Here is a 13020-nt window from a genome sequence, read left to right on the forward strand (position 1 = left end):
TCTGGGCGGAATGCTATCTCCTAGCCATCTTCGATGTCTTCATCCTGGGAGTCCTTAACTGGGAAGCAGACTTCCTCAGTCGCCAGGATGTGCACGCCGGACAGTGGTCTCTACATCCAGAAGTCTTTCAGCTTCTTGTGGACAAATGGGGTTTTCTAGAAGTAGACCTTATGGCCTCCATACACTACAAGGTACCCGTATACGAGTCCTGGACAAGGTATACAGGCGCAGCCTCCGCGGACACCTTAGCAGTCAAATGGCCCTTCCATCTGGCGTACCTCTTCTCTCCTCTCTGGCTTCTTTCCTTCCCCGAGTGCTTCGCAAATTCAAGGAGGAAGGCAGCACTGTGATCTTAAATGCACCAGCATGGCCCAGATGCCATTGGTTCACGGATTTTCAGAGTCTCCATAGACGTACCGTTTAAGATTCCTTCTGCGACCATACCTCTTGTCACAAGGTTCCCGTCTACACCTGGACCTACTGTAGCTCGGTTGTCTTTGACGGCGTGGCTCTTGAGTCATCCCTCTTAAGGGATAAGGGATTCTCTCGTTTGGTAGTTCAAACTATGCTCAGAGTGCGGAAGCCAGCTTCAGCTCGTATATAACACCACATCTGGCATTCTTGCGTCCAGTGGTGTGGTTAGCGTCACTTTGATCCTCTGGTGAATTGTATTTCTAGAATCCTTACTTTTCTGCAGGCGGCTCTTGATCTAGGCCTCTGCATTGCTTCTCTTAAGGTGCAAGTTTCATCTCTGGTTCCAGAGAAGAAATGGTCAGTTGCCGGATGTGCGTACCTTCCTTCAGGGGGTACTCCTGATTCAACCTCACTTTGTCCCTCCAGTGGCTCTTTGGGATTTGTTGTTTGTTCTTCGTGCTTTGCAGCAGTCTCAATTTGAACTATTGGACTCTGGTGACCTCAAGTGGTTAACCGTGATTACGTTTTTTTTTCTTTTGGCAATCGCCTCGGCGCGCAGAGTGTCCAACTTGGGAGCGCTTTCAGGGCGCTCTCCATTTTTAATCTTTCATCATGATAGAGCAGTCTTACGGGCCAAACAGGGCTACCTCTCCAAGGTGATATTAATCTTGCATCTCAACAAAGGAATTGTTGTTCCGTCCTTCCACACACTAAGCCTCTTTGGATGTGGTCCGTGCGCTGTGAATGTACGTGGACTGTACTGGTTCCCTCAGGAAAACGGATTCCCTCTTTGTGCTCTATGGATTCCACAAACGAGGCTGGCCAGCTAACAAACAGACTTTGATGCGCTGGCTTTACAAAACCATCTCACAGGATTACACGCAAGCCGATCTGTGCGTCGTGGCACATATGCTGAACAACCTTGCAAGGAAGCCACGTGGGCTTCTGCCGACATGTTTCTTAGGTTCTATGCCTTTCATAAGTTTGCCTCTCAAGATGCTTCATTTGACTGCAACATTCTCCTCTCAGTTTAGGAGCGTCCCTTCTCTATTTTAAATGCTTTGGGCATCCCCAGGGTCATCCCTATGGATGCCTATGGACCCTGAATAAGAAAGTAAGAGTTATGGTAAAACTAACCCTTGTCTACTTTTTCTCCAAGGTCCATAGGATCCACAGGGCACCCACCCTGATGTACCTAGCTTCAATAGGTTATTCTTCTGTCACCAGTTCCCGTCTCCTGATTGTGTGTTTCCTGTGTGTACCATCCTTTCTTCTCTCCTCCTTCTTTTTTTTTTTTTAAGGGCATAACCTATTACAATTCAGGAAGTGTCAATAGCATTTTGAACAATAGAATATGAAGTCTGAATCCTGATAAAACAGAGTTCCTTATGATAGGACCTCAACCTCAAAGGACAAGACTGCAGCATAGCCAACCAACACTACTTACTCTAGGGGTTCAGAATTACAAAATGCTGATCGTGTGCGGGATCTTGGCACTGTCCTGGATGTAGGAACATGCTTCCCCACACAGTTCGCAAAGCCCCACACTCTAGAACAGTGTTTCCCAACCGCGGTCCTCAAGGCACACTAACAGTCATGGTTTTAGTGATATACAGGCTTGAACACAGGTGACTTAATTAGTACCTCAGTTAGTTTGATTTAACCATCTGTGCTGAAGCCTGGATATCACTAAAACCTGCACTGTTGGTGTGCCTTGAGGACCGCGGTTGGGAATGCCTGCTCTAGAATCCCTCAAAAACAAACTCAAGCCATTCCTGTGTACTCAAGCATTTCACTAATGTCCCTGTAGTACCTGCATGCTCTCTGTATTTTATGAAAAGCTTTTCTGTACTTCATTGTTTCTGTACTGTATTATATTCATTCTATCTGTTAAGTGCCTTGAGTCCTATTAGAGAATGGGCTCTATATAAATAAATAAATAATAATAATTAATTATTATTATTCCCATTCATAGTCCACGTGGATAGTAAATCAAGAAAAAGTTGGAAAGCATGAAAAAAATTTAAACTTTTGCCAACCCTTTGTACCTGTCGACCTTAAGCACTGCCTACCTTTTGAACCTGTCAACCTAATATGTCTATTATATGTTGTTAAGCCTTTGAATGTTTTTTGTTTGTTTGTTTTTTGTTTTGTTTTTGTTCTTTATTTTCAGACTTGTAATCCATGTACTTTATAGGGTGGCCAATCCCGGGCCATTTTTTTCAATCCCGGTTATCTGGATTGAAAAATGGTAATTCCCGGCATACCTGGGATTGGCTTTCTTCGTGTGTGTGCGTGCGTGTGTGCGTGCGTGTGTGTGTGCGTGTGTGTGTGTGTGTGTGTGTGTGTGTCCGCCCACCCGCCCTGCACATAAATCAACTCGCATCATTCCTTCCCACCGGCTGGGGGCCGGTGGGAAGGCATCTTCCTTCAGACGCGGTGAATGCAGGGTGAGCTGAGATTAGTCGTGGTGAGTGCAGGGGGAGCCGGCGGGTGACAGCCGCTTTACCAGCGGCCTCAGTGGCGGGTGACTGCATAGCGTGACCTCAGAGTCAGAGGTCACGCTGCGCCGGGGGAGGAGGGAGCCGGGCTGCCCGGCATTGAAGGGCCGCCTGATCCCTCAATCCCCGGGATTGGAGATTCCAATCCCGGGATTGAATCCCAGGCCTATTTTTGGCCTAAATCCCGGGATCGGCCACTCTAGTACTGTACTATAAACATGACTCCCTACTTAAAAAAAAAAAAAACTTGATCCTCAAAGCACACTACTCATCCAGGTCTTGAGAGTATCCATCCTTGAGCACAGGTGACTTAAGTAGTTCTTCAGTCATTTAGGAGTTAATTATCTGTGCTTACACATGGATATCATTACAACGTAGACTGTAACGGTGCATTGAGGACGGAGGTTGGTAAATACTGGTGTGCAGCAGTATCTTATGGTTTCTGTTAGTTACAGCACATTTTGGTATTTGGTCCATGTTCTTAAATAAGCTTATCGATGTAATTAGTGAGTAATATTGCTGAATACAAAATCTACAATCTTCAGATTTTTTTTTATTTCAGTGACCGGAACAGTCCATGCTGTAAAAAATGCCAATTTGAAACTGCCCAGAAGAAATGCCAGGAAGCCATAAATGCAACCTGCAAAGGGGAATCCTATTGCACAGGTATGTGCCAAATGTAGGACCATACAAATACTGTTTCGGTGTATATACCTATTTTTTAGGGGTTCAGCAGTCGCACATTTTCTCATTGATCCAGTCTGGCGGATGCTGCTCACCATTCGCTGCTTGAGGGGACCAAAGGAGCTAGTACTTAATACAAACTATATCTTTAAGACAGAAGCTCCTCCCATCTGCAAAACCTGGTCTTCAGTGTGCTTTATGTGCCCTTAGGATTTGGGCTGAGTTACCTGGAGTTGCTGTTACAACCCTCTCAGTTTACTTTTCTGTTTAATTGGTATGCTTTATTATCTAGTACTCCCTGGTGGGTTCTCTGTTGGGAGATCACCTGTCCATGGATTGGCGATGCTGTCACATTTTTAAGGAATGACCGCAGCTGTGCGGTGCTGAATGGTGGATGCCATCTTGCAGGGTTCTGGCGGCAGCTCTCCTCTTTCACATGCGGTGAGCATGCCACCGGCAGCCCGGGTAGCGGGCAGTGGCGTGTTATTTCCCTACTGGGATAGTTAATCCTAGTTACTCTGCGGGTGGAGAGTGTTTCCCAGGGGAGGAGCTTGTCCTATCACACAACTTCCCCCTGTAAAGGAACAGTCCAGGACTGTCACTTTAGCAAGGAGTTTTAGGGAACGCCATTCTTTACTCTACTCAACAGGCTGGTATGCTACTGGGACACAGGCTTCTCTGCAGCTGCTAAGTATAATTCTGAATACACACCATCAGATGAATTCAATAAAGACTAAAATCCGATTACCGGATAGATCTGCGTCCATACCCACTGAGCTCAGTGAGATCAGTGAGTCTGGCTCAGTGAGATGTTCCGATCTCTTCAACGGGATCTGGGGTTTGGGAACAAGATAGCATATGCAGCAGATCCCAGCCTCCTTATCTGACCATTGCAGAAGCACTTGAAGCCGCTGATTGGCACAATAATTGTATGGTATGTACCCGACTTTAGCCTCTGTTTTACTCAAATTATGCTGTTTTTTCTGCTGTATGATCTTTCACAGTGTATTCCTGTGGTTATTGCACTGTGTAATCTGCGTACCGGTACCTGTCTGTTATTGCACTATACAGTGCATCTGGAAAGTATTCACAGCGCTTCACTCTTTCCACATAAATTCATTTTTCCCCCTCAAAATTCTACACACAACACCCCATAATGACAACGTGAAAAAAAGTAGTTTTTTTTTGTGTGTGTGATTTTTGCTAATTTATTAAAAATAAAAAAACTAAGAATTCACATGTACATAAGTATTCACAGCCTTTGCTCAATACTTTTTCTTTGATGCACCTTTAGCAGCAATTACACCCTCAAGTCTTTTTAAATATGATGCCACAAGCTTGGCACACCTATGTTTGGGCAGTTTTGCCCATTCCTCTTAGCAGCACCTCTCAAGCTCCATCAGGTTGGATGGGAAGCGTCTGTGCACAGCCATTTTCAGATCTCTTCAGAGATGTTCAATCGGATTCAAGTCTGGGTTCTGGCTGGGCCACTCAAGGACATTCACAGAGTTGTCCTGAAGTCACTCCTTTGAGATCTTGGCTGTGTGCTTAGGGTCGTTGTCCTGCTGAAAGATGAACAGTTGCCCCAGTCTGAGGTCAATAGCGCTCTGGAGCAGGTTTTCATCCAGGGTGTCTCTGTACATTGCTGCATTCATCTTTCCCTCTATCCTGACTAGTCTCCCAGTTCCTGCCTCTGAAAAACATCCCCACAGCATGATGCTGCCACCACCATGCTTCACCGTAGGGATGGTATTGGCCTGGTGATGAGCGGAGCCTGGTTTCCTCCAAACATGACGCCTGACATTTACGCCAGAGAGTTCAATTTTTGTCTCATCATACCAGAGTATTTTGTTTCTCATAGTCGGAGAGTGCTTCAGGTGCATTTTGGCAAACTCCAGGCGGGCTGCCATGTGCTTTTTATTAAGGAGTGGCTTCCGTCTGGCCACTCTACCATACAGGCCTGATTGGTGGATTGTTGCAGAGATGGTTGACCTTCTGGAAGGTTCTCCTCTCTCCACAGAGAAATGCTGTAGCTCTGACAGAGTGACCATCGGGTTCTTGGTCACCTCCCTGACTAGGGCCCTTCTCCCCTGATCGCTCAGTTTAGACTGCCGCCCAGCTCTAGGAAGAGGAGTCCTGGTGGTTCCGAACTTTTTCCATTTACGGATGATGGAGGCCACTGTGCTCATTGGGACCTTCAAAGCAGCAGGTATTTTTCTGTACCCTTCCCCAGATTTGTGCCTCGAGACAATCCTGTCTCGGAGGTCTACAGACAATTCCTTTGACTTCATGCTTGGTTTGTGCTCGTACATGCACTGTCAAGTGTGGGACCTTTATATAGACAGGTATGTGCCTTTCCAAATCATGTGCAATCAACTGAATTTACCACAGGTGGACTCCAATTAAGCTATAGGAACATCTCAAGGATGATCAGTGGAAACAGGATGCACCTGAGCTCAATTTTGCGCTTCATGGCAAAGACTGTGAATACTTATGTACATGTGATTTCTTAGTTTTTTATTTTTTAATAAATTTGCAAAAATCTTAAATGTTTTTCACATTGTCAGTATGGGATATTGTGTGTAGAATTATGAGGGAGAAAATGAATTTATTCCATTTTGGAATAAGGCTGTAACATAACAACAAAATGTGGAGAAAATGAAGCGCTGTGAAGACTTTACGGATGCACTGTATACTCTGCATACTGGTACCTGCCTGTGGTTATTGCACAGTATACTCTGCATACAGGTACCTCTCTGTGGTTATTGCACAGTATACTCTGCATACAGGTACCTCTCTGTGGTTATTGCTCAGCATACTCTGTATACAGGTACTGGTCTGTGGGTTTTGCGTATTATACTCTACATACTGGTACCTCTGTGGTTATTGCGCAGTATACTCTGCATACCGGTACCTGTCTGTGGTTATTGCGCAGTATACCTGCATACCGGTACCTGTCTGTGGTTATTGCGCAGTATACTCTGCATACCGGTACCTGTCTGTGGCTATTGCACAGTATACTCTGCATACCGGTACCTGTCTGTGGTTATTGCACAGTATACTCTGCATACCGGTACCTGTCTGTGGTTATTGCGCAGTATACTCTGCATACCGGTACCTGTCTGTGGCTATTGCGCAGTATACTCTGCATACCGGTACCTGTCTGTGGCTATTGCACAGTATACTCTGCATACCGGTACCTGTCTGTGGTTATTGCGTAGTATACTCTGCATATCGGTACCTGTCTGTGGCTATTGCACAGTATACTCTGCATACCAGTACCTGTCTGTGGCTATTGCACAGTATACTCTGCATACCGGTACCTGTCTGTGGTTACTGCACAGTATACTCTGCATACCGGTACCTGTCTGTGGCTATTGCACAGTATACTCTGCATACCGGTACCTGTCTGTGGTTATTGCGCAGTATACTCTGCATACCGGTACCTGTCTGTGGATATTGCGCAGTATACTCTGCATACCGGTACCTGTCTGTGGATATTGCACAGTATACTCTGCATACCGGTACCTGTCTGTGGCTATTGCGCAGTATACTCTGCATACCGGTACCTGTCTGTGGCTATTGCGCAGTATACTCTGCATACCGGTACCTGTCTGTGGCTATTGCGCAGTATACTCTGCATACCGGTACCTGTCTGTGGTTATTGCGCAGTATACTCTGCATACCGGTACCTGTCTGTGGTTATTGCACAGTATACTCTGCATACCGGTACCTGTCTGTGGTTATTGCACAGTATACTCTGCATACCGGTACCTGTCTGTGGCTATTGCGCAGTATACTCTGCATACCGGTACCTGTCTGTGGTTATTGCGCAGTATACTCTGCATACCGGTACCTGTCTGTGATTATTGCGCAGTATACTCTGCATACCGGTACCTGTCTGTGGTTATTGCGCAGTATACTCTGCATACCGGTACCTGTCTGTGGTTATTGCGCAGTATACTCTGCATACCGGTACCTGTCTGTCTGTGGTTATTGCGCAGTATACTCTGCATACTGGTACCTGTCTGTGGTTATTGCACAGTATACTCTGCATACCGGTACCTGTCTGTGGTGGTTGCACAGTATGCTCTGCATACCGGTAACTGTCTGTGGCTATTGCACAGTATGCTCTGCATACCGGTACCTGTCTGTGGCTATTGCACAATATACTCTGCATACCGGTACCTGTCTGTGATTATTGCACAGTGTACTCTGCATACCGGTACCTGTCTGTGGTGGTTGCACAGTATGCTCTGCATACCGGTAACTGTCTGTGGCTATTGCACAGTATGCTCTGCATACCGGTACCTGTCTGTGGCTATTGCACAATATACTCTGCATACCGGTACCTGTCTGTGATTATTGCACAGTGTACTCTGCATACCGGTACCTGTCTGTGGTTATTGCACAGTATACTCTGCATACCGGTACCTGTCTGTGGCTATTGCGCAGTATACTCTGCATACCGGTACCTGTCTGTGATTATTGCACAGTATACTCTGCATACCAGTACCTGTCTGTGGTTATTGCACAGTATACTCTGCATACTGGTACCTGTCTGTGGTTATTGCACAGTATACTCTGCATACTGGTACCTGTCTGTGGCTATTGCACAGAATACTCTGCATACCGGTACCTGTCTGTGATTATTGCACAGTATACTCTGCATACCGGTACCTGTCTGTGATTATTGCTTGGCATACTCTGCATACTGGTACCTGTCTGTGGTTATTGCACAGTATACTCTGCATACCGGTACCTGTCTGTGGCTATTGCACAGAATACTCTGCATACCGGTACCTGTCTGTGGTTATTGCACAATATACACTGCATACCGGTACCTGTCTGTGGCTATTGCACAGTATACTCTGCATACCGGTACCTGTCTGTGATTATTGCACAGTATGCTCTGCATACTGGTACCTGTCTGTGATTATTGCTTGGCATACTCTGCATACCGGTACCTGTCTGATTATTGCTTGGCATACTCTGCATACCGGTACCTGTCTGTGGCTATTGCACAGTATACTCTGCATACCAGTACCTGTCTGTGGCTATTGCACAGTATACTCTGCATACCGGTACCTGTCTGTGGTTATTGCACAGTATACTCTGCATACCGGTACCTGTCTGTGGATATTGCGCAGTATACTCTGCATACCGGTACCTGTCTGTGGATATTGCGCAGTATACTCTGCATACCGGTACCTGTCTGTGGATATTGCGCAGTATACTCTGCATACCGGTACCTGTCTGTGGTTATTGCACAGTATACTCTGCATACCGGTACCTGTCTGTGGTGGTTGCACAGTATGCTCTGCATACCGGTACCTGTCTGTGATTATTGCTTGGCATACTCTGCATACCGGTACCTGTCTGTGATTATTGCTTGGCATACTCTGCATACCGGTACCTGTCTGTGGTTATTGCACAATATACACTGCATACCGGTACCTGTCTGTGGTTATTGCACAATATACACTGCATACCGGTACCTGTCTGTGATTATTGCACAGTATACTCTGCATACCAGTACCTGTCTGTGGTTATTGCACAGTATACTCTGCATACCGGTACCTGTCTGTGGCTATTGCACAGAATACTCTGCATACCGGTACCTGTCTGTGATTATTGCACAGTATACTCTGCATACTGGTACCTGTCTGTGATTATTGCTTGGCATACTCTGCATACCGGTACCTGTCTGTGGTTATTGCACAGTATACTCTGCATACCGGTACCTGTCTGTGGCTATTGCTTGGCATACTCTGCATACCGGTACCTGTCTGTCATTATTGCTTGGCATACTCTGCATACCGGTACCTGTCTGTGATTATTGCTTGGCATACTCTGCATACCGGTACCTGTCTGTGGTTATTGCACAATATACACTGCATACCGGTACCTGTCTGTGATTATTGCACAGTATACTCTGCATACCGGTACCTGTCTGAGGTTATTGCACAGTATACTCTGCATACCGGTACCTGTCTGTGGTTATTGCATAGTATACTCTGCATACCGGTACCTGTCTGATTATTGCACAGTATACTCTGCATACCGGTACCTGTCTGAGGTTATTGCACAGTATACTCTGCATACCGGTACCTGTCTGAGGTTATTGCACAGTATACTCTGCATACCGGTACCTGTCTGTGGCTATTGCACAGTATACTCTGCATACCGGTACCTGTCTGTGATTATTGCACAGTATACTCTGCATACCGGTACCTGTCTGTGATTATTGCTTGGCATACTCTGCATACCGGTACCTGTCTGTGATTATTGCTTGGCATACTCTGCATACTGGTACCTGTCTGTGGTTATTGCACAGTATACTCTGCATACCGGTACCTGTCTGTGGCTATTGCACAGTATACTCTGCATACCGGTACCTGTCTGTGGTTATTGCACAATTTCTCTATCGTCCTAGTGGATGCTGGGGTTCCTGAAAGGACCATGGGGAATAGCGGCTCCGCAGGAGGCAGGGCACAAAAAGTAAAGCTTTAGGATCAGGTGGTGTGCACTGGCTCCTCCCCCTATGACCCTCCTCCAAGCCTCAGTTAGATTTTTGTGCCCGGCCGAGAAGGGTGCAATCTAGGTGGCTCTCCTAAAGAGCTGCTTAGAAAAGTTTAGCTTAGGTTTTTTATTTTACAGTGAGTCCTGCTGGCAACAGGATCACTGCAACGAGGGACTTAGTGGAGAAGAAGTGAACTCACCTGCGTGCAGGATGGATTGGCTTCTTTGGCTACTGGACATTAGCTCCAGAGGGACGATCACAGGTACAGCCTGGATGGTCACCGGAGCCTCGCCGCCGGCCCCCTTGCAGATGCTGAAAAGAGAAGAAGGTCCAGAATCGGCGGCAGAAGACTCCTCAGTCTTCTTAAGGTAGCGCACAGCACTGCAGCTGTGCGCCATTGCTCTCAGCACACTTCACACGGCAGTCACTGAGGGTGCAGGGCGCTGGGAGGGGGGCGCCCTGGGAGGCAATGTAAACCTATTTTTTGGCAAAAAATACCTCACATATAGCCTCCGGAGGCTATATGGAGATATTTAACCCCTGCCAGAATCCGTTGAAGAGCGGGAGACGAGCCCGCCGAAAAAGGGGCGGGGCCTATCTCCTCAGCACACAGCGCCATTTTCCCTCACAGAAAGGCTGGAGGGAAGGCTCCCAGGCTCTCCCCTGCACTGCACTACAGAAACAGGGTTAAAACAGAGAGGGGGGGCACTAATTTGGCGTTAGAAATATATAAAAAGATGCTATAAGGGAAAACACTTATATAAGGTTGTCCCTATATAATTATAGCGTTTTTTGGTGTGTGCTGGCAAACTCTCCCTCTGTCTCTCCAAAGGGCTAGTGGGTCCTGTCCTCTATCAGAGCATTCCCTGTGTGTGTGCTGTGTGTCGGTACGTGTGTGTCGACATGTATGAGGACGATGTTGGTGAGGAGGCGGAGCAATTGCCTGTAATGGTGATGTCACTCTCTAGGGAGTCGACACCGGAATGGATGGCTTATTTAGGGAATTACGTGATAATGTCAACACGCTGCAAGGTCGGTTGACGACATGAGACGGCCGACAAACAATTAGTACCGGTCCAGACGTCTCAAAAACACCGTCAGGGGTTTTAAAACGCCCGTTTACCTTAGTCGGTCGACACAGACACAGACACGGACACTGAATCCAGTGTCGACAGTGAATAAACAAACGTATTCCTTATTAGGGCCACACGTTAAGGGCAATGAAGGAGGGGTTACATATTTCTGATACTACAAGTACCACAAAAGAGGGTATTATGTGGGATGTGAAAAAACTACCTGTAGTTTTTCCTGAATCAGATAAATTAAATGAAGTGTGTGATGATGCGTGGGTTCCCCCCGATAGAAAATTATTGGCGGTATACCCTTCCCCGCCAGAAGTTAGGGCGCGTTGGGAAACACCCCTTAGGGTGGATAAGGCGCTCACACGCTTATCAAAACAAGTGGCGGTACCGTCTATAGATAGGGCCGTCCTCAAGGAACCAGCTGACAGGAGGCTGGAAAATATCATATAAAAGTATATACACACATACTGGTGTTATACTGCGACCAGCGATCGCCTCAGCCTGGATGTGCAGAGCTGGGGTGGCTTGGTCGGATTCCCTGACTAAAAATATTGATACCCTTGACAGGGACAGTATTTTATTGACTATAGAGCATTTAAAGGATGCATTTCTATATATGCGAGATGCACAGAGGGATATTTGCACTCTGGCATCAAGAGTAAGTGCGATGTCCATATCTGCCAGAAGATGTTTATGGACACGACAGTGGTCAGGTGATGCAGATTCCAAACGGCACAAAGGTGTATTGCCGTATAAAGGAAGAGGAGTTATTTGGGGTCGGTCCATCGGACCTGGTGGCCACCGCAACTGCTGGAAAATCCACCGTTTTTACCCTAAGTCACATCTCTGCAGAAAAAGACACCGTCTTTTCAGCCTCAGTCCTTTCGTCCCTATAAGAGTCATATTTGCCCAGGGATAGAGGAAAGGGAAGAAGACTGCAGCAGGCAGCCCATTCCCAGGAACAGAAGCCTTCCACCGCTTCTGCCAAGCTCTCAGCATGACGCTGGGACCGTACAGGACCCTTGGATCCTACAAGTAGTATCCCAGGGGTACAGATTGGAATGTCGAAACGTTTCCCCCTCGCAGGCTCCTGAAGTCTGCTTTACCAAGGTCTCCCTCCGACAAGGAGGCAGTATGGAAAAAAATTCACAAGCTGTATTCCCAGCAGGTGATAATCAAATTACCCCTCCTACAACAAGGAAAGGGGTATTATTCCACACTATATTGTGGTACTGAAGCCAGAAGGCTAGGTGAGACCTATTCTAAATCTAAAAAATTTGAACACTTACAAAGGTTCAAAGCAAGAGGGAGTCACTCAGAGCAGTGATAACGAACCAGGAAGAAGGGGACTATATAGTGTCCCGGGACATCAGGGATGCTTACCTCCATGTCCCAAATTTGCCCTTCTCACTAAGGGTACCTCAGGTTCGTGGTATAGAACTGTCACTATCAGTTTCAGACGCTGCCGTTTGGATTGTCCACGGCACCCCGGGTCTTTACCAAGGTAATGGCCGAAATGATGATTCTTCTTCGAAGAAAAGGCGTCTTAAATTACCCCTTACTTGGACGATCTCCTGATAAGGGCAAAGTCCAGGGAACAGTTGGAGGTCGGAGTAGCACTATCTCGGATACTGCTACAACAGCACGGGTGGATTCTAAATATTCCAAAATCGCAGCTGATCCTGACGACACGTCTGCTGTGCCTAGGGATGATTCTGGACACAGTCCATAAAAAGGTGTTTCTCCCGGAAGAGAGAGCCAGGGAGTTATCCGAGCTAGTCAAGAACCTCCTAAAACCAGGAAAAGTGTCAGTGCA

General features: G+C 46.8%; 1 protein-coding gene across 3 annotated transcripts in view; it reads left to right on the top strand.

Annotated features, from left to right (window-relative positions):
• ADAM17 (ADAM metallopeptidase domain 17) overlaps positions 1-13020 on the top strand; it is a 214795-nt gene that overhangs the window by 146370 nt on the left and 55405 nt on the right. For all 3 annotated transcript variants that reach the window (XM_063915438.1, XM_063915437.1, XM_063915436.1), the window contains exon 14: positions 3478-3581. In XM_063915438.1, coding sequence (XP_063771508.1) covers positions 3478-3581 — 104 coding nt within the window. The remainder of the gene's footprint in view (positions 1-3477; positions 3582-13020) is intronic.

The sequence above is a fragment of the Pseudophryne corroboree genome, chromosome 4 (assembly GCF_028390025.1).
Source record: "Pseudophryne corroboree isolate aPseCor3 chromosome 4, aPseCor3.hap2, whole genome shotgun sequence".
NCBI lineage: Eukaryota > Metazoa > Chordata > Amphibia > Anura > Myobatrachidae > Pseudophryne > Pseudophryne corroboree.